General features: G+C 42.6%; 1 protein-coding gene across 2 annotated transcripts; it reads left to right on the top strand.

Moving 5' to 3' along the window:
* The first annotated feature begins 11,503 nt into the window (after positions 1-11,503).
* On the top strand, positions 11,504-23,620 carry LOC137295963 (peroxisomal sarcosine oxidase-like). 2 transcript variants are annotated; one of them, XM_067827571.1, is made up of 8 exons: positions 11,504-11,821; positions 12,586-12,734; positions 13,346-13,559; positions 15,430-15,612; positions 16,474-16,614; positions 22,221-22,370; positions 23,270-23,345; positions 23,437-23,620. In XM_067827571.1, the coding sequence occupies exons 1-8, from the start codon at positions 11,714-11,716 to the stop codon at positions 23,559-23,561; spliced, it is 1,146 nt and encodes a 381-aa protein (XP_067683672.1). In that variant the 5' UTR covers positions 11,504-11,713; the 3' UTR covers positions 23,562-23,620. The 2 variants fall into 2 exon arrangements, with proteins under 2 accessions (XP_067683672.1, XP_067683681.1); XM_067827580.1 differs by having other exon boundaries at positions 11,647-11,821; positions 22,221-22,384.
* Positions 23,621-27,270: the final 3,650 nt, after the last annotated feature.

The raw sequence follows: 27,270 nt of genomic DNA, 5'->3' as shown, positions 1-27,270 counted from the left end.
ACAGTGTTCCCAGAAATTATTGAGAAAATCTTTGTTTTTTTTCTAATGATGCTAAGATTGGAAAAAGGGCTTTCACTATGCACTAAGTATACTAAATAAGGGAGACAACTCTTGAAGGCTTAGAAGGCAGCTCATTACGTCAAGAGTTATCTCCCTTGTCTGAGCAGACGGCTTCCTGTGTTGACATGGCAGAATTTACAGCAAGAGAGAAAAGAAAGCTCATTCTAGATGATTTTGAAAGGGGTGAGGCTGATGCTGAAGTGTTAGCTTGTAGACATGGTATTCCTCTGTCTACAGTATACAGAACTTTGAAGAATATTCAAACAGGAACCGGGAAAGAGCACAAAGCAGGGGCAGGTCGGCCTAGGAAATTCAGTGTTGTGGATCGCCGAAGACTTGGGCAGATTTGAGTACGGGCAAATTGAAAAGTGTTGAGAACATCAGAAATGAAATGATTAGCAGAGGAAGTCCTCAGGTATGCAATGAAACAGTTAGGCAGGAATTACAGAGACTTAATTGGGTGAAAAAACGTGGAATTCCCTCGCCGTTGATGAAAGATGCACAAAAGGAAAAACGTTTAAACTGGTGTCGGGCTCATGAAAATCAAGATTGGGATAATGTTTTCTTTTCGGATGAAAGTTCTGTTTGGCTTTTCCCTAATTGTGTGAAAATTTGGACCAAAGATACTGTCAAACCTATCTACCAATGACCAAAACATAGCCCGAAGTTTCACATGTGGGGTGGCATATCGGCTCGCGGAGCACTTGGCGCCATTGTGTCATTTGACAAAAGAAAGATACGTTGACATTCTAAGTGGTCACCTTCTTCCGACAGCACAAACATTGTATGAAGATGATTGGATTTTCCAGCATGATAATGACCCAAAACACACTGCGCGCTACACAAAACAGTGGTTGTCGGGCGAAAATGTTCAAATTTTAGACTGGCCCAGTTACAGCCCAGACCTAAACCCAATTGAGAATGTGTGGGGAGTCATGAAGGACAGAATAAACCAAAAGGGACTGAGAAATATTGAAGATATGAAGGCCGAGGTGGTCAAATATTGGGATACCCTGTCACACGATTACCTACAAACTTTGATGGGTAGTGTGCCTAGGCGTATTCAGGCATGCATTGCTGAGCGAGGAGGTCTAACAAAGTACTAAAACAAGACTGAGACTGTAAAAGGATGATGTTTTAACATGTTTATGTAAGTAAAACGCCAGAAGTTAATAAACGTAATGAGTTACATGACGCAACATGATTCTCAATAATTTCTGGGAATACTATACAAGCCAAAGCTGTTCGGACAACAGTCACCTGCCTGTCTCATCTACAGACATCACTGGCTTGTTTGGTACATACATAGTTGGACTGAAGAACGGTTTGTGGAATGCGTATTCGGACATGTTTAGTTTGTGGATGTTTTGTTCTTGGACAGTGTGTTGTGCTCGCAAACGCACTACGCTTCGCGGAAGGACACCTGCACGAGATTTCCATGCATGTATCTGATATAAGAACAGTTCGTGATTCTACAAAACGGTATAAGGGTTAGGTTAGGAGAGTTATGACACTGATTATATGACGCCTGTGTGTTGGATGTTAGAAATTAGATGGTCATAATCGCACCTCAGTGGGATATTGCCAGTGAACGGTGTCTTACACTCGTTAGTTTATTGTAGACAGACAATTGTGGGGAAATAAAATTTGGGGTTTTGTAAATTCCACTGCACAACAATAGTACTAAAAGTCTGTGCGATGTGATCTGGCAATAGTGATAGGATTTTGTATTATTATATTGTAGATTATATTTGTAGATATTATAATACGCCCGTGTACTGATGTATTTTTGTTTTAATGTTGAACATGTTTCTTGATGTGTTTCTGTGTTAGCAGTGTATAGTAGTGTATGGCAGTGTATATTGCAAAAACAAGCACTCCGACACAGCGATAAAGTCGGGCACATCCCATTTTCATGGACAAAAACAGTTCTTCTCGAGTTCACAACTTTCAAAAACAAAACAACAAAACAAACAACTACAAATGGACCAGCTGTGCGGATTACGTTTTTTAATGTCATCATTTCCAACATGGAACAGTATCAAATCCTCGAACACAAACAACAACATTGTTGCCGCAGAATGTGTGTCTAAATTGACGTTGTTCAAATTTGAGATTTGAACAAGGTCAAAGGCAACTGAAGCCCGACACGTAAAACCAGAGAGAAAAAAGCTTTTTTTGAGAAAAAAAACCTCTGGAACCGTGTTCCCTCAACGTATGCAACGCTACCTATTCTACTGGAGGGTTTGCAGTAGAAGACACCAATAGTACATTGTCACAAAATGTCCGAACAGTAAAACATCCACATCCTGCTCCAGAAGAATCCTTGATCCACTTCTGTCCATATAATGTCTTCTCGGCAGTCTTCCTGCCTCTGGAGGACTTCAGGGCCCAGTTCCGCCCCCAGGTCGATGACATCCACGCTCCTGATAAAAAAGGTAAAGATATTTTACATCATTGGTATTGTGTGTATTAATGCAAATTATATGCATCCACGAGAAAAAAGCTCAAACATGAAACTCAAGTTGTGACTTGGCAGTAAACAAGCATTTTATAAACAGGCATATTATGCTTTCTTTAAAAGATCGTTTGAAAAAACACAGTTCCGTCCGTGGGTGACGTTTCTACTGATAAAGGTACATAGTATTCTACATCATTTACACTCCCAACCCACATTAAGACTGCATGAGTGTTGTTTTTATACCGCTTTTAGAAATATTCCAGCTTTATCATGGTGAGAAACAACAAATATATGTTTCACACATCATTCCCATGTGGGAAATAAAATTACGGTTCATTGGAACGTCATGAGCGAACGTTTTAACCATTCGGATATTCGACGATCCCCATAGATTTAAATGCAAAACAAATATGTCGGGTCGTGAAAAACAAAACTTAAACTAAATTTTAGACTTAAATATTAAAATACTTTACCAGCAGATGGCCAGTACACTGACCTTCAAAGTGACCATCCGGGACTCGCTTTGTCTCGAGCTACCTACGAAAGGACGGAATGGTGGGTTAACACTAAGTTATGCCATCTATAGATAGCATCGTACAGGACATGCACGAAGGGGGCCCTATCTACACTACCACCTAAATCTACCAGTCAAGTGCGGTCAGCATTGGGTCTACTGGGGGTGCTGAGACTGGGGCCACAGAGTGTGCCAACCCTAAACTAGCTTGGTTGCTGTAACAACCATCCTGACTGTACAATCAGGCCCTAGCACAGAACCTACTCCATGTACAGTCGGCGGGGGGCTACGCGGAGAGCGGATGTACCATGGAGCCACCATGAGACAAAAGCTCATCCCATCGGTCACTTGGAAAGCCAGTGTACTAAAGTCCGGGTGGAAGGGTTTAGAGGGACACAACACCAAATCCAGAAAGTGCCAGGGTTCCTGCGTCTGAAAGAAAAAGAGTCATGCATAAGCATCATCAATCACATTTCTCAAGTACATAGATTGGTTTAACAACAGCGAGTCAGTGTGGTTTTATGCCGCTTTGGATAATAATCCAACGACGGGTGTCAGAAGTGGAGGTGAGACACAGTATTTAAGTGGGGACTCGAACACTGGCTCTGAACATGGCGCGCCAACACTTGAACAATTAGGCTACAGTACTACTCCCTTTACATGCAGAAACCAGTATCAACCTTTCCTATCTATACCTAAATGGCTGTATACTATGAGAGAATGAGTGAGCACTGTATATTGAACAAATATTCATGAAAACGCATATTTTATTCCATATAGATTTGGAAACACCTGCCTGTATGGTCCTCTGTCGCCCTTCCGAAGAATCGTTGAAGTCGTCCTGCCTCTACAAGATTTCAAGACTTTTTTCAAAAACTTCATTATTTACAGATTTATTTATGTTAGACAACATAATTAAAATATAATCAACGACTAATACAATACAGGTATGACGCATCGTAAATATAAAATTCCAAGTCAAACCCAAAGTGACATAGGTGTTTGTATCGTTCAATGGAATGAATTAAAACGAATTGTCGTCCGTGGGTGGGAATGTTGTAAATTGTGATGCACTTATCACTGCTCATCGCATTCGTGCCTCACTCACGTGTTATTCTGCGAATACAGTCTGTTTACCGTGAAAACGTATCAAGGAATGTCTGTTTTAAACAAAAAAGTAAATCGAACAAAGAGAATCTAAGATTGCAAATTCATATAATTTTACCTTGCCAATTGAACATTTAATTCTCATACTTTTATGCAACTGAGGATGAATGTTGTTTAACAAACGATCATAATTTCAAATTACCTTCTTTGTTTGTATTACAAGGGGGTATGCACATTAAATAAAACGCCGAGAGAAGAAGTTGGGTTGGTCTAAGTTAACGCTCATCACGTACCGCACGTGCTCTTGTTTCACTGCTCTAACTGCTGCGCTTACCCCCTTGCAATACAAACCAGGTATAACAATTTGAATCTATGATCATTTCTTAGAACAACTTTTATCCTAAGTTGAATACAATTCTAAGACTTACATTTTCAACTGACAAAATAATTACTTGGATTCGAAATATTAAAATATTGTTTACAGTGAGAAATCATCTCAACATCGGACACCACCATACATGTACATGAGACACCACCATCACATTCACCACTACATATGGACACCAAAGCCACTGACACAACATGGGACGCAATCCAGTCACCACTAATTACGACACAACTACATCCACCACTACACCACAGAAACACCCAAACCAAATTTATCACTGTATGCATGTCATCGTCAAGATATGTTGCTATTATTAACACGGGAAAATTGGACAAAATATTACTAATATTTTATAACGGTATGTCTTTTTGAAAATTGGAAACTCACAAACCAACTGACCATGTTCCTCAATGTTAAACATGTTAAGGGTCACAATGATAACGAGTATCAGACATAATCCATGACAGTACCTCTTCAGCTAATAGAACCAAGGTGCAATACATATATCTGTTTGCAGTTCACGCTGGTCAAATCAGGTGCGTGCCACGTATACCCTCGTGGCATATTCACGATTGGCCATGACATAACCTGAAGCTCACAATATCAGCATTATCGTAAGTTTTATCTGTAAACGTGATTATTTGCGATAGCTGGAATAGGTATATAACACGGATGACAGTCACAAATCAGAGTGTGGCTGTCTAGTAAATTTCATTTATTGTATTACGTTGTGAATATATGCTGTTTTGTAACTGTGTACTATGTAGACTGTATAAACGCGCTCTGGCTTGATGTGTAGAGTATTTAACAATGCCATTATGTTGTATACTTTTGAATGTGTGTCGTGAAAATGTAGTGTGTATAACGAATCTACATTTAATGTTTATGTTCTTTGACAGCTGATTGATCACTATAATAATTGTATCGACACTATTTTCGAATGATTATGTAACAAAAGATCCTGCGACTGCTGTGTATTAACCTCCTCCTCTGTTTTACTCGGGTGTTGTGTTGTATGTGGTTTGGTACAGTCATACCTCTTGCCAGGCGAGCTAATTCCCCGAACTCGCGGTTTAATACTATGGTGGACACTGAAGTGTTTTAGTCCCTCATGTTCAGTGGTGGGTTTGTTCATCCTCTCCTTGTGCAAACTAGTTTTAAGGATGTGTTGTGAGGCGACATGCATCCTAGAAAGACAAAGTAGGATTATATAACAGCACTTCTTTTTTATTCTTTATACCACGTTTCAGAACCACTTCTTTTTCATGCTTCATACGACGTTTCAGAGCTTATTCGTGCTCCTAGTCAGCTATTTTTGTCAGATGTTAAGATGTTATATTTACTAGCCAGTGTTTAGGATAGATTTTTCAGCTAGATGTACTTTTGCTGAATGAACTGTCACCTAGATACAAGTCATGGTGTGGATGCATCTTCCAGTCTTCGGACATTGTAGGGTAAACATTTGTGGATTTCGATCTTTTTTTACATAATCGTAGATTGTAAATCTGTTTATTCAGATTTGCATCTAAATAATCGTACATTTAGGGATTAAATCTGGTTTTGAATAATCGTACGTTGCCTATGCTTGCATTACGATCTGGTTGCAGACAATAGAACATATAAATTAATACACGTTTTATATAATTGTATCAAATTCCGATTTATTCCCTAAAACTTTAAAGATATTCTTGTGAAATTCCGATGTTTTAATGACGTTTCTTGTGCCTTGCTTCAGGGAAGGGCATATTCGGTAGACTGGATCAACTGCACAAAATGAGGACATAATAATAGAGGACTTCACTAAACGTGAGAATCCTTGAGAATGGCTATAAAACGAACATTTTGGGGGATCCAACCTTCACTAATTGTCAAAACGCCTCACTCGCTCAGCTATTGTGGACGTTGGGATTTGATGACCGCGTTGTATAGATATACTATCTCGAACATTCTCTGATATTACACTCAAGTCTTTTATACCTGTTTCCAAAGTGTGTTAATAAGACGTTGTCAGGTGTAATGAAGATTTAATTTGGGACGGTTTTTCAAACTGTCCACAGGACATAATGACTATGGAGTCCGAGATGGGACATTGTCGCGTTGTCGCCCTCTCAAAAACAAGCAAAATGAGGTGAAAATTAATCAAAGCGCGACAATGCGACAATGTGACAACGCGACGTTACGCCCATTTGTCGCATTGTCGCGATTTCGGGTATCGCGTTTTGAATAACATTTTCTCTGTTCCTCCAAAGTGCGACACGCGACATAGCGACACTTTTCAAGGTCACAATATGTCGCGTTGTCGCATTGTCGCATTGTCGCCCTATCTAAGATGTGTAAAGAAAAGACTAAACATTTACTAAAACGCGACACGCGACAATGCGACATATTGAAATGTCACATTGTCGCGTTGTCGCGTTGTCGCCCTTTTCGATTACCGGTGCGCATGCGTAGAAAGTCAATTAATCTACGCATGCGCAGGAAAAGTTAAACTTTATTTCATACTTCAATGGTCTTTTTGCTACTTCCAATGGTTTTCAAAATGAAGTAGTGCTCGAAATGGCAATGGCCCTTCTCTTCTTGAACTTAATGCAAATGGTTCTTCGTTGGTTTGAAAATTATTTTATATATAAATGTATTTAACCAATGAAGTCTGTTTTAGCAGCAAGACAATTATTTGCGCAACTATTCATTGTAATCACGGCACACTGCGCCCCTGTCATTTAAGGCGGGGCAATTTGTTGTTCAGAGTTAGTCTCTTAGTCGTGTCGAAATGTCGTGTTGTCGCATTGTCGCATTGTCGCGTCTTACATATGTTAGATAGGGCGTCAACGCGACAACGCGACATATTTTGACCTTGAAAAGTGTCACTATGTCGCGTGTCGCACTTTGGAGGAACAGAGAAAATGCTTTTCGAAACGCGACATGCGACATCGCGACAATGCGACAAATGGGCGAAATGTCGCGTTGTCGCATTGTCGCGCTTTGATTAATTTTCACCTCATTTTGCTTGTTTTTGAGAGGGCGACAACGCGACAATGCGACAGCGCGACAATGTCCCTTCTCGGACTCCATAAATGACCTAATTCAGAACGGATATAAACTGACTAAAGACGGGTTTGAACTGCTTGAAAACGTTGTTCACATAGGGTAAAGGCACATTTCTTCCCACTCTATATGTAATACCAACTGTCTGGGATTGGGCACAGATGAGGTAGACATACTGACAACTGTTTATGATCATACGAGCATCGTAATTTATATAATCATTACACTGTCTATCCCGTTCAATCTCTTTTCACAGATATTGTTAAGACATGTCAGAACGTCCTGGAATTACAAATGTACGTTGGTGTGCCTCGGACACACCAACAGGTAGCATGCACGGACCAACAGAACGCCATCGTTCGTTCGTATGTGCGACAAGACTAGACTTGTTGAGAGGACCGCTGATTTGTCCCAGTGTCTTGGTAGTGGCGTGTTTTTACCGACAATCTTGACTTCTTGTGCCGTTGACGATCATCTTTTATTCTCTCCCCTACTTTGCCCGACTCTTGCCTGGCATACCTGTCCCAAAAAGCATCGAACTGCAGTCAGTTCGATTCCGACTTTATCTCAATGCCAAGTCTCCAAATTTTGAAGCAGTTCACTTTCTGCACATTTGCAATTTTGACGTTCCATTAACTATATGAAGAGCCAGCATTCTCTCCTCTGCTAGTAGGCAATGAAGGACCAAACACTCCCGTTTAAAGTTCTTCTTACAAATCGCATTTGATGCTTTTTTCTTGATGTTCCATCTGAATGAGCCATTGTGAAAGGAACACCAGAAATGTCAATGTGCTAATCAGGATTGATGGAAAATCCACTCAGCCTTCCAAATTAATGACGTGTCATGTGTGTATCTTATGAACATTGCAAGTGGAGTTTCTAATGCTGTATGTACCAAATAATCTAGTGATGCTTGTAGATAAAGTATTGACAAAAACTCCCATCAACATCCAACAGTCTAAAACGTCTTATTGAGTGAGGTAACTACCATGTGCATGTGTGGATACAACAAGTCATGAAGATTCCTTCACCAGTTGGCCATGGTTGGAGCATTTGTGATGCTCAGCGTATCCTTTTCTGATGTCGAGAGATGGATTGGTTGAACTGATGTCGAGAAAATGCGAAACGTCAGCATGCCAGCAGAGAGATCTATGTCAATGCAGATGAACTGATTTATTGTGCACAGAGACATGTCTTTTTGTATGGCAGGTGATTGTTGCCCGAACAGCTTTGGCTTGTAGATGATTCCAATTCTGACATGATGTAACGTTTAATATGAAAGAAAGTGCAGAGGAGAGTTAATCGTAAACTTCTGAATGTATCAAAAGTGATAAAGAGTTTTCTGATAGGCCACTTTGAATAGCTACAATAGGGCTGAAGTTATCATTTCTCAATCAAGGGAGCACTATCAACATTGAAAAGAGTGTTATATCAATACATTTATGCATAAAAAGTAACCTGTAAAGAAATTATAGGGGGCAGCTGTACCCCTGCTTCCCCGACCCAGTACAGCCAGAGGTTAGACACGGTTATTGGCTTTGAAGCATAGTTTTCTAACACTTTGGATAATGTTATTTCATCAACTATTTTAGTCAAATGACGCTTTCATAAACCATACCATTGAAATGTGTTCTTTTTCGATACTGTATGAAATATTTGACATCAAATGAATAGTTTGTTTACATATCAGTACACACTTAGTCCTTTGCTATACATGAGAAGTATCCAAAGCCTGTCTGTACTATATAAAACGTTTGTAGTTCTTCCCACGGACAAATATTAAATGACAAATGGCTTCCGATAAATTGTTCTATCAAAGGGATGGAGAGTGGCATAAAAACATAGTGCCACATCTAGGCAAAAGAGTGCCTCATATTTTTACCTCAGAGCTTCACATGTATATAGCTATGAGAGAGATGGGTTATGTGAACCGCAATTAATGCAGCCATGAAGCTTTATTCGTGGGTTCATTCCAAGTTCATGATATTTTCTGACATTCATCCATCCAACCGATAAATATGCTCTCCAAATATGGCGTGGTATATTATCTAAGGAATGTAACATATACGACGAGTATTCACATGGCTATGGTTTTCATATACTCCAACATTGTGAACAACTTAACCTTAACAGAAACAACGAGGGTTTTTGTGTTTATGACTGACATTCTTGATGAGAAAAACATGTTGCCTTTGAATTAGGGGATAAACTCGAAATGCTCTCTTTTCTATTTGGAGGGGAAAATGATCTTGATAATAATGTTCATCAAGGGACGTGGGAATCAATTATTGTACCATTTACTTAGTACAGTTGTCGAATAAAACGACATATTTTACAATGTTAGACTGACTTGGGTATTTCTGTATAATCATATATGTTCATTTTCGGAACTTTGTGTATAAATCACCTGTATGCTTTTATGTAAACTATAGCTCCAGGGAATGATCGTGTTTAAATCAATTGTATGTACATCTATATCAGTTTTGTAACTTTGCCCCCTTCCCTGTATTTATATATGTTTCATCTCTGATATCTCTGGAAGAAATAATTCATACTGCCTAGTCGAACCCACCAAGAACTTTCCTGAGAATATGTAGACTCACCAACACTGCCACCTTGTGCATTACCCAGAGACTGAGCGTGTGAGAAGGGCTGTGCTCTCGGTGGAGAACCCGGGCACTCTCCTGAGCTAGAGATAAGGGCACCAGGAACAATGGGGAACCTGACGACAGTGTATTTGGGATGCACGCGAGACATTTCAAAGGTGACGTCCGCATGTTTAGCATGCTTTTCCTTGAACAATGCCAATCACGTTGCTGTCACAAGGGACAGAAAGGCAATGATGTAAGCAAATTCATTCACTGGCTTTATCTACAAGGCCAAGATCAGGTTTGTTGGCTGGAATTCTTTTCAGGTTGTATGAGGGTCTATTCCAAAGCTTGCAAGTATCATTTTCCATAACGCCCTGGACATGTTCAGGGTTGTACCGTGGATGGACCTTGGGGTAAATTCCTTGCACAATCGACATTTTATGCTAATAACTTCTTTTAGAATCACTTTTAGGCGATTGCGAGGGAAAGTGACTGATCTCTGGAAGCAAAAATAAAACCCTTAGTTTCCATTTGAGACCAGCCGACTTCATCCAGGCCAACGAGTCGGTTCCACACACTGCATGTACACATGATGCAGTGGTTTATTATTATGATGAAGGCAATATCTTCTGTATCATAACACCCACCCAACACATATGTCAGTTCTCTCTTCAAAAAGTTCATCGTCTTGTAGATGTTGAGACGGCTCTTAGTGAGAACACCGGTTTTCTTATACCAGCAGTCGATGTTGTTTGCTGTGCCACGTGGTTCCACATTGCCCTTCCCTGGTTTCCTTCCACCTAGTAAATAGTGACGTAATCTGTAAATTTACGAACTGACTTACGGGTGGCGCATCCTCCGGGGCATGAAACTACACGTCACTGATGACGGATGTCATATAGTTGGAATGTTGCTGAGAGCGGCGTTAAACAACGAACAAAGAAATAAACAAAATCTGTATGTGTCTCAGACCATCCAAATGTATAGTTATAAATATGCTGAAAACCGAAATGTAACTCTGTTTTTGTCAAGTTTTTATAAAGAAGACATGAACGCTTCCTTTTATGAGATTCCTTTTTTTCGACAATTGCGTTTCTTGTGCTGTTCAGAATATATACCCGAAAAGTGATCTGTCCAATATAATAATACATCCATTTGGAAAATGACTTCGAATGAGACAATGCAAGGAGAAAAGAAATATTACAATAGACTATGGCTGTCGCAATGGTTGTGCCACCCCAATAGTCAGCCATATTCATGACACGGCACTGAAGCGGTTCTGCTTGTAAATGTATCTGGAATAATCGACCGGCGTATAATATCACAACACATGACCCAGAACAAATTCCGCCCCAACGACTCACAATACAACACCAACTGGAAATGTGGTTCTCAGTTATGAAAACATCTCCACCTCTCTGAGGGTAAACAACACTTTCTACACCAACGACAAAGACGACCTGGCCACTCGACATCGTCCTAGATAATGAACATATAACCTACTTTCACTGCAGCTGCATGTTCTGGTAGCTGAGGTGCAGTCGACGATGTGTACTGAAGTGTACGACGTTGTAGTTGTGGGAGCCGGGGTGGAGGGATCGGCAGCAGCCTACTACCTGGCCAAGAGGGGGGAAAAGACTCTGTTGTTAGAACAGGTAAATATTATTTCAAAAATCTTTATTCACACACTTGGCCTAAATGGCCATCAAGAATGTATTTACGTTGAATAGGTGCATGGTAAGTACGAAACGTGCTATCCACGAATCGGTAATGAGCTGCAAAGCTATAGCCTAGATCATGCTGACCTTCCGATCTAATAGTTTGGAATTCGTATCAAATCCTACAGACTGCTGGCATCTTGGTCTTAATCTCGTCCCTATATTTATATTTATGATTTTGAGTTATCGAACTAGGGCATACCAGCTACAAGCCTTATCTCTACATGGGGTTTCCATGATGTACATGTGTGTATTTCACACGAATCAGGGCGAGAGGACAAAGCGTTCCCTCGCCAAGAAGACCCAGGTTCGATTCCCAACATGATTACAATGTGTGAAGCTCATGTCTGATTATTCTTTTAGATGTTGCTAAGAGAGGCGAAAGAAAAACCAGTACGCTTTAACTTGTGTCAGAAGATACACGATTAAAGCTTAACATCTTCCCAAGATTCGTGAAGCAGGATGGCGTTACTCGGTGTTAACACACGTGTCTGTGTCTGCTCCAGTGGCACGATCTGAAACACTTGGCTCCGTTCAACAAAGCGTTCGTAGTTGTACGACATTCGTAGGTTTATGATAAAAATATAGAGTTATGGCATGCCGTAATGTAACGGACGCTTTGTGGATCGGGACCAGAATCACATGTATAGTAATGCGTCTTTACCCACACGTCTGTCTGACGTGAACAGCTCCTGTTTCAGTTCCCCCTTCCCCACAGTCGGGGCAGTTCCCACGGCCAGTCCCGCATCACCCGCAAGGCCTACCCCCAGGACTTCTACACAGAGATGATGCACGAAGCCACCGATATCTGGCGGCAGCTCGAGAAGGAAGCCGGGTGGGAGGTGTTCAGGTGAGGAGAAAAGCCGGATGGGATGTGTTCAGGTGAGGTGAGAAGCCGGATGGGAGGTGTTCAGGTGAGGAGAGAAGCCAGATGGGAGATGCTGAGGTGAAGAGAGAGGCCGGAATGGGGGTGTTGAGATGAGAGGAGAGGTCAGGTGAGAGGTATTCGGGAAGGAAGAGAAGCCGGGTGGTAGGTGTTGTGGGTGAAGAGAGAAGTCGGGAGGGAAGTGTTTGTGTGAGGAGAGAAGGCGGATGGGAGGTGAGGAGGTGGTCAGGGAAAGAGGGAAAGGGAATAGCTGTTGGGCGGTGGGGGAGTGGTTGTTAAAGTTAGGAGAGAGGCTGGGTGGGAGATGGTCAGGAGAGGAGAAACGCCGGAAGGGGGGTGTTCAGGTGAGGTGAGAAGACGGTTAGGAGGTATATAGTTGAGAAGAGAAGCTGGTTGGGAGGCGGTGAGGTTGGGGAAGACGTCGGTTGGAAGGTAGTTAGGTGAGGAGAGAAGCCGTGTGGGAGGTGGTGAGGTGGGGAAAGAGGTAGGGTGAGCGCTGTTGCGACAATCTGTGAAGCATGACATGATATCACCGCGACATTGTACCGTTATCTCACCCATCATTTCCTCTGTAGACCCACCGGTTACCTGGCGATGGGGAAACATAACGGTAACTTCCTTCAGGATAACATCAGTTCCCTCACGCGGCACGGCGCCTCGTTCCAGTACCTCCCACCCCTTGACTTCCGCCGTCGTTACCCCATGCTGACATACCCCGACAACTATGCCGCTATCGTCGACCCCGACGGGGGCATTCTTCGAGCCGACAAAGCACTCCTTGCTTACCAGGTGACGTAAACTGAAGCAGTATGCGGAATAGTTTTCAAATTTTGCCCACAAAATAATTCACTAACCCGAAATTTGAATGTACGGATTTCACCGTTAAGCTGCTAATATGATGAACATTTTTATTTTAACTGTGTTACGACTTAACAAGTCGGAGACATTGATATCTTTACAAAATGACCCATGAAAATTCACTAGCCAGTCACACCAATGACTGTGGACATTTACCCGCCGACTGGAGTTTTACTAGCCACGGGCTAGCGGGCCAGTGACTATCTAGCACACTGAAGAATACAATATCGCCATACTCCATAACCAGGGGCGTATTCATGTGTGTAGAAAATATAGACCTTATAAACACCCTCTGTTATATGTAAATGACACGCCTTTATAAGTTGTAAAAGACTCGAAATTCATAGGTGGTATTTGCTATCAGCATTTAACCTTTCAGCCGTACATTCAAAGTTATATCCATCACGGTTTTTAATCAAAGTAAATTGTTTCATGCCAAACCAACTGATAACGTGCACGATTGCTAGGAGTTAAGGGATAGTGTAAATCCTGCGGAGGAATCGTACGGATACAGGAGTATTAAAAATCCCCACGGTCCCTAGAGTCTCTGGACCCTTTCTATAATATGTTAGTTACTGATATCCTATCATTTGACCGAATTACATGTCGTATGAAATATGATAACGCATAATTTTCTGTCGTCACTGTATGACAGCAGCATTGTAAATTTTAACTTTCTCACTCACTCACTTATCCTTTCAAAACATAACGGGCACAGAGAATACACGTTACAGGAATACATGATAACACGGAATAGCCCATGCATCACCGCTGGTAACACGGACTAGTCAATGAATGCATCACCGCTGGTAACACGGACTAGTCAATGAATGCATTACCGCTGGTAACACGGACTAGTCAATGAATGCATCACCGCTGGTAACACGGACTAGTCAATGAATGCATCACCGCTGGTAACACGGACTAGTCCACGCACCACTGATGTGAAAAGAATGTACATTATCAACAAGCATTCTGACGGGACAGAGTAGTGCTTATCGTAAGGGACCGTGGGGTAGAGATTAACGTTGATTCCTCACGCCTCGCCTTTGCTCAAAATGAATAAGGGTGTGAAACACTGAAAAAAGCAAGGAGTGGGTGATTTTATTTTACGCCACACTCAGCAACAGTCCAGTTATATGACGGTGGTCTTTAAATAATCGAGTATGGACAAGACAATCCAGTGATCAACAGCATGGCCACCGAAATACGCAACTGGGATACGATGACACATGTCAACCATGTCAGCGCTTCTGACCACCCGATCCCGTTGAGTTGCCTCTTACTACAAGCATAGGTTACTGAAGATCAATTCTGAACTAGATCTTCACGGGTGAAAAACCAAAGCAGCAATGACACAAAGACTAGATGGGGAAATACATATATACTATTACTGTGAATACACAATACCATTTAGAACGCGGTCAAATGTTCACGTGTCATATTTGTGGCTGCACTTTCTAAGAAAAGTAAAAATTCTAGTCCTATTGCTTTGGAATGAGTCGAACCCACACCCTAAGAATCAGCCATCTAAACATCAGCATACAAAGTCAGCCGTCTAACCCTCTCAGCCGCCGCGGCGTTCACCACCAAAATGGATGTCGGACAATTGGTAGTCAGGACCACATACTTTGTGTACCCCTCAGACAAGTGTAAATTAGCACACCGTAATCCCAGCTACAACGTATTATACTTTACCACTTTCTAAATGACATTGTGTGGTGAGTACAGATATTCTATCCACATCCTGTATCATCACGGTCTGAGGGTGAGGTAACCCATTATTAATTAACTGTTTCAGGCGATGTTCCAAAAACATGGTGGACGGCTTATCGACGGTGCCAAGGTAACCAGTATCAGACGTGGTAACATTGTTACCTTGGAAACGCCTAACGCCACTTACCGGGGTAATAGCGTGATCATATGTCCAGGACCATGGGCGTCCCATATACTTCGTCCACTAGGGGTCAAGCTACCACTTGAGGTAAATCCTGTCACCTACAAGCCGTCTTTATCCCTTCTCCAGAATTTTAATTTCGTTAGGAAATACTTAGCAGCGTGTTGCTAGAAGTCATTGTGTACACCAGTTTTGTTTGTTTGCATGTTGTTTAACGCCACACTCAGCAGTATTACAGCTGTATGGCGGCCCTTTGTACACAATCGGTCCAGTGATCAATATCATGAGCATCAATCTGCGCAGTTGGGATGATGACATGTGTCAACAAGTCAGGGGGCCTGACCATCCGAAACCGTTAATATATTCCAGTATGTGTGTTACATCTTGAACATACAGAGTAGTCCTGTGTACTGTCACAACACTGTGCCACCGTATCGTTGTACGGCCCTGGTGCTACATTTTGGCAGATTTGTGAATAAGAGAAGCCCATTTCAGGAGTCCCCTGCCGTGATATTGCTGGAAAATTGCTACTGGCGTAAAACTAAGCCCAGTCACTCTCTCATTCACCCACAGATTTGTATCTTGTCTGGGGGTGGGTAAGCGGGTTAAGCCTTCGCTCATTACGCCGAGGACACGGGTTGTCCTCGGGTTCGATTCCCCACATAAGAACAATGTGTGAAACCCATTTTTGGTGTCCCCAGCCGTGATATTGCTTGAAATTTGCTGAAGGAGGCGTAAAACTAAACTCACTCACTGTATCTTGTAAGGGATACTGGGGTAACCCAGTGGTTAAAACATTCGCTCGTCACGTCGAAGACCCAAGTTCGATTCCTTACATGAGTACAATTTCATAATTTCTTTTCTGGTGTTCGCCGTATGGAATATTGTGAGGATATGTGATGCACGAATTATTTTTGTGTTGTACTGAAGAGGTTGCTATCTAACCAGGTTGTACGCATCTGTGTGTTGTACTGGAAGGAGCGACAGTCGGGTAGTCATGATGCCAGTAAACTGCCAACATTTTATGAAGACGATCTTGGATTTCCTATTTACGGTCTTCCAAGCGAGGAATATCCTGGACACGTGAAGGTAGGGAGAGTTACGTTAAGGCGGAGATGTGTGACTGTAGGGACAGATACGTTAAGGCGGAGATGTGTGACTGTAGAGATAGATACGTCAAGGCGGAGATGTGTAACTGTAGGGACAGATACGTCAAGGCGGAGATATGTGACTGTGGGGACAGATACGTTAAGGCGGAGATGTGTGACTGTAGAGATAGATACGTCAAGGCGGAGATGTGTAACTGTAGGGACAGATACGTCAAGGCGGAGATATGTGACTGTGGGGACAGATACGTTAAGGCGGAGATGTGTGACTGTAGGGACAGATACGTCAAGGCGGAGATGTGACTGTAGGGAGAGTTACGTTAAGGCGGAGATGTGACTGTAGGGACAGATACGTTAAGGCGGAGATGTGTGACTGTAGGGACAGATACGTTAAGGCGGAGATGTGTGACTGTAGGGACAGATACGTCAAGGCGGAGATGTGTGACTGTAGGGACAGATACGTCAAGGCGGAGATGTGTGACTGTAGGGACAGATACGTCAAGGCGGAGATGTGTGACTGTGGGGACAGATACGTTAAGGTGGAGATGTGTGACTGTAGGGACAGATACGTCAAGGCGGAGATGTGTGACTGTAGGGACAGATACGTTAAGGCGGAGATGTGTGACTGTGGGGACAGATACGTCAAGGCGGAGATGTGTGACTGTAGGGACAGATACGTCAAGGCGGAGATATGTGACTGTGGGGACAGATACGTTAAGGCGGAGATGTGTGACTGTAGGGACAGATACGTTAAGGCGGAGATGTGTGACTGTAGGGACAGATACGTCAAGGCGGAGATGTGTGACTGTGGGGACAGATACGTCAAGGCGGAGATATGTGACTGTGGGGACAGATACGTCAAGGCGGAGATGTGTGACTGTAGGGACAGATACGTCAAGGCGGAGATGTGTGACTGTAGGGACAGATACGTTAAGGCGGAGATGTGTGACTGTGGGGACAGATACGTTAAGGCGGAGATGTGTGACTGTAGGGACAGATACGTCAAGGCGGAGATATGTGACTGTGGGGACAGATACGTTAAGGCTGAGATGTGTGACTGTAGGGACAGATACGTTAAGGCGGAGATGTGTGACTGTAGGGACAGATACGTCAAGGCGGAGATGTGTGACTGTGGGGACAGATACGTCAAGGCGGAGATGTGTGACTGTAGGGACAGATACGTTAAGGCGTAGATATGTGACTGTAGGGACAGATACGTTAAGACAGGGAGGTATAGGTCAAGGCAGGGGGAGATTCGTTAGGACAGGGAGAGAGGGACTATGTGAATATAGTGACAAATACGTGAAGTTAGGGAGAGATATGTGACTATAGGGATGGTAACGTGAAGGTAGGGAGAAATGAGTTAAGGTAGGGAGAGTTACGTGAAGGCAGTGAGAGATGCATGATGGCAGGGAAGGAACCGTTAAGGTAGGGTGGTACATGTATACGTGAAGGTAATGAAGGTTGGGAGAGATACGTGACATACGTGACATACGTGACAGTAGGAAGAGATATGTGAAGGTAGGGAGACATGTATGAAGGTTGGAAGAGATGCAAAAAGGTACGGAGTGATATGTGACATACGTGACAGTAGGAAGAGATACGTGACAGTAGGGATAGATATGTGAAGGTAGAGAGAGATGCGTGCCAGTAGAGAGAGGTATGTGAAGGTAGAGAGAGATGCGTGCCAGTAGAGAGAGGTATGTGAAAGTAGAGAGAGATGCGTGCCAGTAGAGAGAGGTATGTGAAGGTAGAGAGAGATGCGTGCCAGTAGAGAGAGGTATGTGAAGGTAGAGAGAAATGCGTGCCAGTAGAGAGAGGTATGTGAAGGTAGAGAGAGAGATGCGTGCCAGTAGAGAGAGGTATGTGAAGGTAGAGAGAGATGCGTGCCAGTAGAGAGAGGTATGTGAAGGTAGAGAGAGATGCGTGCCAGTAGAGAGAGGTATGTGAAGGTAGAGAGAGAGATGCGTGCCAGTAGAGAGAGGTATGTGAAGGTAGAGAGAGATGCGTGCCAGTAGAGAGAGGTATGTGAAGGTAGAGAGAGAGATGCGTGCCAGTAGAGAGAGGTATGTGAAGGTAGAGAGAGATACGTGACAGTAGAGAGAGGTATGTGAAGGTAGGGAGAATTGTGTGAAGGTAGGGAGAGATACGTGACAGTAGGGAGAGATACGTGACAGTAGGGATAGATATGTGAAGGTAGAGAGAGATGCGTGCCAGTAGAGAGAGGTATGTGAAGGTAGAGAGAGATGCGTGCCAGTAGAGAGAGGTATGTGAAAGTAGAGAGAGATGCGTGCCAGTAGAGAGAGGTATGTGAAGGTAGAGAGAGATGCGTGCCAGTAGAGAGAGGTATGTGAAGGTAGAGAGAAATGCGTGCCAGTAGAGAGAGGTATGTGAAGGTAGAGAGAGAGATGCGTGCCAGTAGAGAGAGGTATGTGAAGGTAGAGAGAGATGCGTGCCAGTAGAGAGAGGTATGTGAAGGTAGAGAGAGATGCGTGCCAGTAGAGAGAGGTATGTGAAGGTAGAGAGAGAGATGCGTGCCAGTAGAGAGAGGTATGTGAAGGTAGAGAGAGATGCGTGCCAGTAGAGAGAGGTATGTGAAGGTAGAGAGAGAGATGCGTGCCAGTAGAGAGAGGTATGTGAAGGTAGAGAGAGATACGTGACAGTAGAGAGAGGTATGTGAAGGTAGGGAGAATTGTGTGAAGGTAGGGAGAGATACGTGACAGTAGGGAGAGATGTGTGAAGTTAGGGGAAAATATGTAAAGGTAAGGACAAATTCGTTAAAGTAGTATGAGATACGTGACAGTAGGGAGAGATACGTAGGGAGAGATACGTGACAGTGGGGAGAGATACGTGACAGTGAGGGGAGATACGTTAAAGGTCACATGCACCACTTCCCCCCCTCCCCTCCCCCTCAAAAACAAAACATAATTAAAACACAGTTGTCATTTATTCATGACATAATATACATTGCAGATTGTGAAAAAAACAAATAAACGAAATAATAAGCTTACAATCAGTATTTTGTACTTGGGTTTACTTCCCTCAAAACAAAGCACCCGGGAGACCGAACGCACTCAGAGCGGGTGGGTGTGCACTCACGTGTAACGACGTCTTTCATTGGCTTGTTCATTTCCCGATACCCCGTGAGTCCATTTTGTGTATATAGAGATGATCTGTTTCACTGGTACATGTATTTTAGAAGTGAGTAATAAAAAGGTTAGATTCTTTATGGATAACAACTTCTATTAACGTGTATGACAAGACGTTTCGCTATGGATTCATAAATCGTTGTCAAGCAAGAGTTATATCATATCTAGTAGAAGACGTTATTATCCAGAAAAGAATGTATATACATATGTTGGTTTTTAAAAATACATGCTCGCTGCGTTTGTGTTGGATCCAATCAACAAATACTGAGATGGTGAACAGCTGCGTGGCTGTAAACTGTCGGTCGTCCAAGTGCATAACAAAACTTGAAACTGACAGGTTGACTTTGCACCGGTTTCGTTCCGATCCAGTTATCCAAGAACAATGGATGCATACATAATAACATGTCATGAGTACAAATATTACAAGAGCATGTCTGTGTAATTGCATAATGCGATAGAGAGTCGGGCGTATCAACGTATTTTGTTTATGGTGTATAGCTTTCGCTAAACAAGTATGTATTTTATATACAAAGATACGATGTTAAAACTACTTTATACTGAAACAGCGCTTTGAATTACTCAACAAATAGTGACATTGACAACTGATTGCACCAGTTCATTTCTACAACCGCTTCCAGTGATATCACCTCTACAAAATGACATGTTCAATGTAAAACAAGTTTTATATAACTTGATTTTCTGCGACAGCTGGTTTCGTTGCCAGGCATAACCAACACTTTATCGAACATATTGCTATTCAATCATTTATCTGTTTTGGGGTTTGTGTTTTTTTTGTTTTTGTTTTTGACGCTGCATGATTGTTTTGTTGGCAAATTATTTAATTTATGCATCCAGCTATTGGAACACAGTTCATATAAGCCACGGGGTTGTTCACCTATCCAGATTTCTCCTCTGGCAAGACGAAACCATGTTTAAACTATATTTAAGTGTCAGTTTCATAGAGCTGTCAATGGCGGACCATCACAGTGTCTATAAAGTCCGTGTCGACCGTACTTCGAAGTAAAATATTATACAGCATAATATCTTCTAAATTCACTTACTATGTGATGTATATGGTTTATCGTAAAATACAGTATATGTGTATATTTGAACTCTTCCACAACAATGACCTATGTAATTAGCTGAATAAACATTGTACGAGCCTGGTACAGCTATGATTTCTTTATAAGTGTTGGTGGAACAGTCTATCTGATGGAGGGGAGATCGAGAGCTAGTATTTAAAAAGCACTCCAATGGTACAGGTTGTGTATAATCAAACTGCGAGTAGTCATAATGGGAATGAACCCGCCCGATAGGTATTAAGTTCAAACTGCAAGCGGTTAGTGATTACAGCTGTGTATTGCATATTGTCAATAGCAGACATGCAGGTAGATACACAGGTGTCAGTAAAACAGACACTGAATTTTGTCTGTGACAGAGACTGCTTGCTACAATTAGCATATGTGTTTGTTTCCACAGATATGTCTTAAAACATGTCAGTTTTCAAGCTGAGTAATTTTTAACAATGAAATTTGTATTTTAATGCTACACTTTCGTGAAAACTTGGTTTGCAAATACGCAGCCACAGCGATAATCATAGCACGCATCACTGTTTTTACGAATTGCCCTCCCATTCGTAACTACGTATACTCCTGTCATTCCGGCAAGCCGGATGGCGTCTCATACCCCTCTCGTGGCCATGTGTACATCTGGACACTGTCTGAGCGCAAACGGGCACAGAGATAAAATAGTCTAGTACTTTTATCAAGGAAAGATAACTCTGAATTTCTAAACATGGCTCTGAGAATATCCTACATCCCGTAGACAAAACAGCTATACGCTCATTCCCTTTGCAAATGTGTTTCAGTGTTGAAAGTTGTTCATCCTTTAGCTCAAAGTTAATGCTTAAATTGTGCTTTGTAAAGTGTAACGAAGTTTCAGAGTTCAACGGTTCCGCCATTTTCATGATTTGAAATACGATGTAGTACCCGCGATTTGGTTGGTTTGCTAAGATTGGCAGTAATGGCGTATTAGAGGGGTGCGAGTCTCCCTGTAGGTCACGGAAAGTGACGAGTAGTTGCGAATGTTGCCTTCCCTGTTCAAGCAGCGCGAACCTAATCACTGCGCATGCGCTATGGGCATCGCGCAGGACAGCTGTTGAACCACATTTCACCCCAGCTTTGGGAGTTGCGTTGCATGTGACCTTTAAGGTAGGGAGAGTTACGTGAAGAGATAGGCGACGGGAAGGAGAGTTACGTAAAGGTAGAGAGAGAGATACGTTAAGGTCACGGAAGATACGTTAAGCTAGTGAGAGATAAATGTTCCTGATTTCGAAGTTGAGATACGGAACGGAATGTCATAAGTAGCGTTCATTTTCTGTGAAAAAGGTGGCCTAAATATTATTTGTCCAATCATTTGAAAGTTGTTGTATTTGCTGCAGATCTGTCTTCACCTCGGTCCTGAAATCGACGCTGAGTCACGTGACCAGGTAGACGCGAAGTGGGTGATTGATAGGATGAGGAACTACGTTCGAGATCACTTCCCTGGTCTGGAGCCAGAGCCTTCTATTGTTGAGACATGCATATACACTGTACGGAGTGTACGGTATTCTACATCATTGCAGCTTACTCTTTCAATGTCACCCGTGACTATTCTGGTTAGATCTGGTCTTCAGCTGCTCATGCTTGTCGTAAGAGGCGACTAAAAAAACGGATGGCCTGGCACGCTGCCTTGGTTAAACATTTCGAGCATAACATAGATCGATGCTCATGCAGTTGATCATTGAATTCTCTGATCCGGTCTCGATTATTTACAAACTTGGAAATTTAGCTGGAATATTGCTGAGTGCGGCCTTAAACACCAAGCAGAGAAAACAAACACAGTTTTTTCAGTGCATTAACATATAGGTCCCTAGTGCAATGTTGATGAGTATGAATTCTTCATACTTCATCTTCATCGCCACGTACCCTTCCATTTAGTTGACGTATCTTCTAACCCCAGCAGCCTTTAAGGCGATACCGGGTGAGAGTAGGTCCCCAACACGCTCTACTAGTCGTTACAGGCGACGTAAAGGATCGGGTGGTCAGAATCGATGTCTTGGTTCAATAAGAGTCGTCGTACAAGGCGTAGATAGTAAGTTGCTCATGATATCAATCACCCTTTTGTCTGGACAAGACTGGATTAATTGAAGACCTTCCTCATTTGCTAAACAACAAACATTCTCGGGGCAGCTGGTGCTTGGGTCTGTTTGTTATTTAACGCCACAGTGGTGTGTAAATAATCGAGTCTGGACCAGATAACCTAGCGATTGACATCATCAGCATCTATCTACTCAGTAGGGACTCACAGACAGACAAACACTTCAACCACTTCAGTGAGCCTGACCCCGTTAGTCGCCTATTGTTACAATCATGGATTGCCTTAGACAAATGTTCTAACCAAGATACTCACTCGTTAAGACTCTTATTAATAGCAATCACACTGTTTCAGAACACGCCTGACTGTCACCCCGTCATCGACTACCTCCCCGGATCTCGCAACATCGTCCTCGGCGCCGGCTTCTCAGGTGGGTGAAATTGCTTGTTTGTAATTTAAGAAATAATTAAATCTAATCTCTTATGGGTAGTAATACATATAATAGCCGTCTTGTGTTCCAGGTCACGGGTTCAAACTGTCTCCTGTGGTGGGCAAGGTTCTTGGTCAGTTGGCGTGTGGGGAGAAACCCTCCTACAGCCTTACCTCTTTCAAAATAGACAGATTCCCCCCACAGGCCGGCCTCTGATGGGAGAGACCGGCAACTGCCTCGTGTGTGTTCAGTGATTATAAATTACTATTGTGGGCTGAGGAGTTCACTTGTTGTTTTGTATTCTATGTTGAAGTTCTGAAGTTGTTGGCAGTATGTTGTGTGATGAATATCGTCGTTGTACGTCGCCTTCAGCAATATTCCAGCCTGTGTCACGACGGGGAACTCCAGAAATTGGCTTCACATGTTGTATCCCTGTCTGTAATCGAACCTGGATTTTAGGCGTGACGAGCGAACGTTCTAACCACAAGGCTGCCCCCCTCGTATTAAGGATGACGATTACTAACCTGCCCCTGAAGTATGCACAATGACATATCTTGATTTAGTAAACTAACCCTTGACAGCAGACGTGACCAAGCAAATCACAGCTGTACACTGTCACGTTTTAGGTCACGCAGTAATTACCTAATCATCAGTTTCGGTAAGCCTGAGTTGAGTTCAGTCTTACGCCGCACTCAGCAATATTCCAACTATACAGCGGCGGTCTATAAATAAGTCTCGGCCAGACGATCCAGTGATCAGTAGCATGAGCATAAGTCAACGCAACCGGGGTACGGTGACATGTATCAACCAAGTCAGATAGCCTGACCACCCGATCTCGTCATTCGCCTCTTATGACAAGCATGGGTACTGAGGACCAATTCTAACCTGGATCTTCACGGGTGGCTGTATTCTCTCAACCTGACGGTGGTTGACAATTATATTGTATCAGCAGCAGCATTCATAGTAAATATACTTTAATATATCTTCCAACTTCCTCATAGTTCGAGAATGTCAACTGGTTTCAAGTGAGCGAACCAAACAGATGAGATTGTGTTGCAGGTTGTGCGAATGAGTGTTTGTTTGCGGGAGCGACAACAAGGGTGCCATGGCTTTTCTGTATTACAACGTTAAAGGTTTTACAGGAAGCGGGACATCACACCTGTCACAGAAGAAGCCTTTGGTGACAGCAACTTTTCAAACATGATGAAATTTAGTTCATAGCAGTCATTTTATTCACAAAACATACACGAAACTCCGTATCGGGCCACAACGTTTACATTTCTGTCACCTAATGGAGATGAATGTGGTGAAATAATAAAAATTCCACTGGACTATACTCGCATGATGCAGCCAAAGCAATTGATGTATTCAGTTTGTTTGTTTTATTTGTTGTTTAACGCCATACTGAGCAATATTCTAGCTATATAGCAGTGGTCTGTAATTAACAGTGATCGACAGCATGAGTATCAGTCTACACAGTTGGGATCAGATGACAACCAGTTTGAATTTAGAAACTACAGGCCAGCTATTACTAAAAGGCAAAAAAACCCATCATTTATATGACCATAAGCATGCACGATTTAAGGTGTATTATTAACCTAAGAGGACGGTAAGAGTGATACATTTTAAATATGACCCCATGGAAATTCACTAGCCAGCCAGGCCAGCATACAGAAACATGAGTCTCATTAACCTGTTCAGACAGTGACCTACTTTTCAGCCGATTCGAATTTTTTCGTGTGGAAGTGAAAATAGACACAAACAACTCTGGTTACACTGAATTCCAGTTCCTTGTTTCATAAGAAAATGGTATTTACAAATGAATTTTAATTTTAAACTTGAAAAACACCGTATTTCTATATTTTATGTCGTGGTTTAGGCAGCAAACTTTAACAAAGAAATCACAGACTGTCCCTGTTTAATGAGGTTAAAATGATTCACAATGCATCTCGGCCAGTGGGTATACCTGTTATGTTTTTTATGCGTGTATCCACAGTGTAGTCCTGTTGCGCAGAATGAGATTGATTTAATATTAAATCCGATCCAGACGCCAAACCTTTCTCGCGTTGGGCCCTGTTTTGAGATTTCCACCATTTCCATTTATCAGGACTCCCTGTACGACAGCGCGCTGAACGACGTATTTGCAAGGATTAGAATGAGCGTAGAGTTGCAATATACAAGTGCCTTGACGTTTCGAATTATACTGATTGATATTTATGTATCCAGTTAAATGAATTAGCCTAAACTCTGGTTATTACGCTAAGTTGCGCAATAGGACGGAACCCAGTAAACAGGAAACGAGACTGTCAATGTTTTCACATGGACTGTTCGGATTTACTAGCCCGGTGATGTTTTTCTAGCTACGAACTATCGGGCCAGTGGCTGTTTCTCATACTGAGTGTGTCGTTCACAGTACATATACTAAAATATAAGTTTGAAACCCGGCATAGTACGTGGTTGTCAACAGGTTAAATGTGACAAGTCTGAAGCGCGGAGATTGTCAACAACACTGGCAGCAAATGACTGCAGTGACGACTGAAACCGCGGTAAGTGCTGTCTGACCCGTGTCGGGGTGAGTGGGTGTATATGGTTTTATGCCACGTTTAGCAATACGTCTTCAGTATCGCGACTGGGGACGCCAGACTTGGGCTTCACATATTGTACCCATCAGGGGAATCGAACCCGAGTCTTCAACGTGACTATCTGGCTCTTTAACCATTAGGCTACTCCACCGAACCACGATTGTTCATATTAGTCTTCACTCCTAATAGTGACAGAGAGGCGGTGGGATGGCCTAGCAGCTAGGGTGTTTGCTCGTCTGAGATGCTGGTTCGATTAAACATGAGTACAATTGGTGAATGCTCATCTGGAGTCCACCGAGGTGATATTACTGGAATATTGCTAAAAGCTAAAAGAAACCTGAAACTTACTCACTGTGCTGGTGAAAGGGCGTTAAACTGGCAATATAAGAGTCACATCCCGGAAAACCAAGGACAGTGTCATTGAGTAATACGTGAAATTTATAACAATACACATGGCCCTTCGATGTTGTGACAATATGGATGGACATTTTCATTTTATGCATGAATATGTGTATGCATAACTGATGTTGCGCGAAGGCGATGTATATACACTCTTAAAAAAAGAAACGCATTGATGATTTTTGAGTATATTGACTCATCTAACTTCGGCGAAAACGATACAACTGAATCATTTCTCTCCAAAACGTCATCATCGTGGGATAGTTTCAGCCCCCAAACAGGAAAATTCAGCCTTTTTACTAAACGTTAAAATGAACGTGCAAGTAAGCGGAAAAGCATGCGTTATCGATCAATATAATAAGGCAAACGTTATGCTTAATTGTTCCATTCGTTTTCGACGGGAAATGAGGAAATCGTCATGCCACAACTATTACGCCAATCGAAACTTCATAGTAGGCCGCCTTGAAGCCAGGGAGTCAGAGTCTGCAGTTGCCAGACATTTCAACAGATAGTTTCCTTTGGGTTCGTTTGGGTTCGTTTGGGCAGTCCAAGAGTTACCACACAAGCCCAGGACCGCTACATCTGGATTGGTCACTGGCGTCACTGTGACCACGCCACCGACGTGGAGACTCGACAACGCATCACTGATTTGAGAAGAATTTCGAACCAAACTGTCAGGAATCGATTGCCTGAAGTGGGGATTCGACCAAGAAGACTAGTTGTCGCCCCTGTTTTGAGAGACTTCTATCGGAGCAGTCGTTTGTGGTCGTGTCGAGTCCAGAAGTGGAACCTTAGAAACTGGAGGCGAGTCTGGTTCAGTGTTGAATCACGATTTCTTCTTCACGGGCGAGATAGAAGAGACATCGTGTTTATTGTCTGCCTTGTATCTATATTGTTTAATCTGCTCACGCAGTAGAAGATATTTTACAGAAGCAAGAGCAAGA

The sequence above is a fragment of the Haliotis asinina genome, chromosome 1, assembly GCF_037392515.1.
Source record: "Haliotis asinina isolate JCU_RB_2024 chromosome 1, JCU_Hal_asi_v2, whole genome shotgun sequence".
NCBI classification, from domain to species: domain Eukaryota; kingdom Metazoa; phylum Mollusca; class Gastropoda; order Lepetellida; family Haliotidae; genus Haliotis; species Haliotis asinina.
This window is presented reverse-complemented; position numbering and strand designations above follow the sequence as displayed.

Bases quoted from the DNA above. Each gene is read 5' to 3' on its own strand.
- LOC137295963 (XM_067827571.1), top strand. From the start codon at position 11,714: ATGTGTACTGAAGTGTACGACGTTGTAGTTGTGGGAGCCGGGGTGGAG. The intron at 13,560-15,429 runs GTGACGTAAACT...TAACTGTTTCAG, and splicing joins AAGCACTCCTTGCTTACCAG to GCGATGTTCCAAAAACATGG. The intron at 15,613-16,473 runs GTAAATCCTGTC...CTATCTAACCAG, and splicing joins GGGTCAAGCTACCACTTGAG to GTTGTACGCATCTGTGTGTT.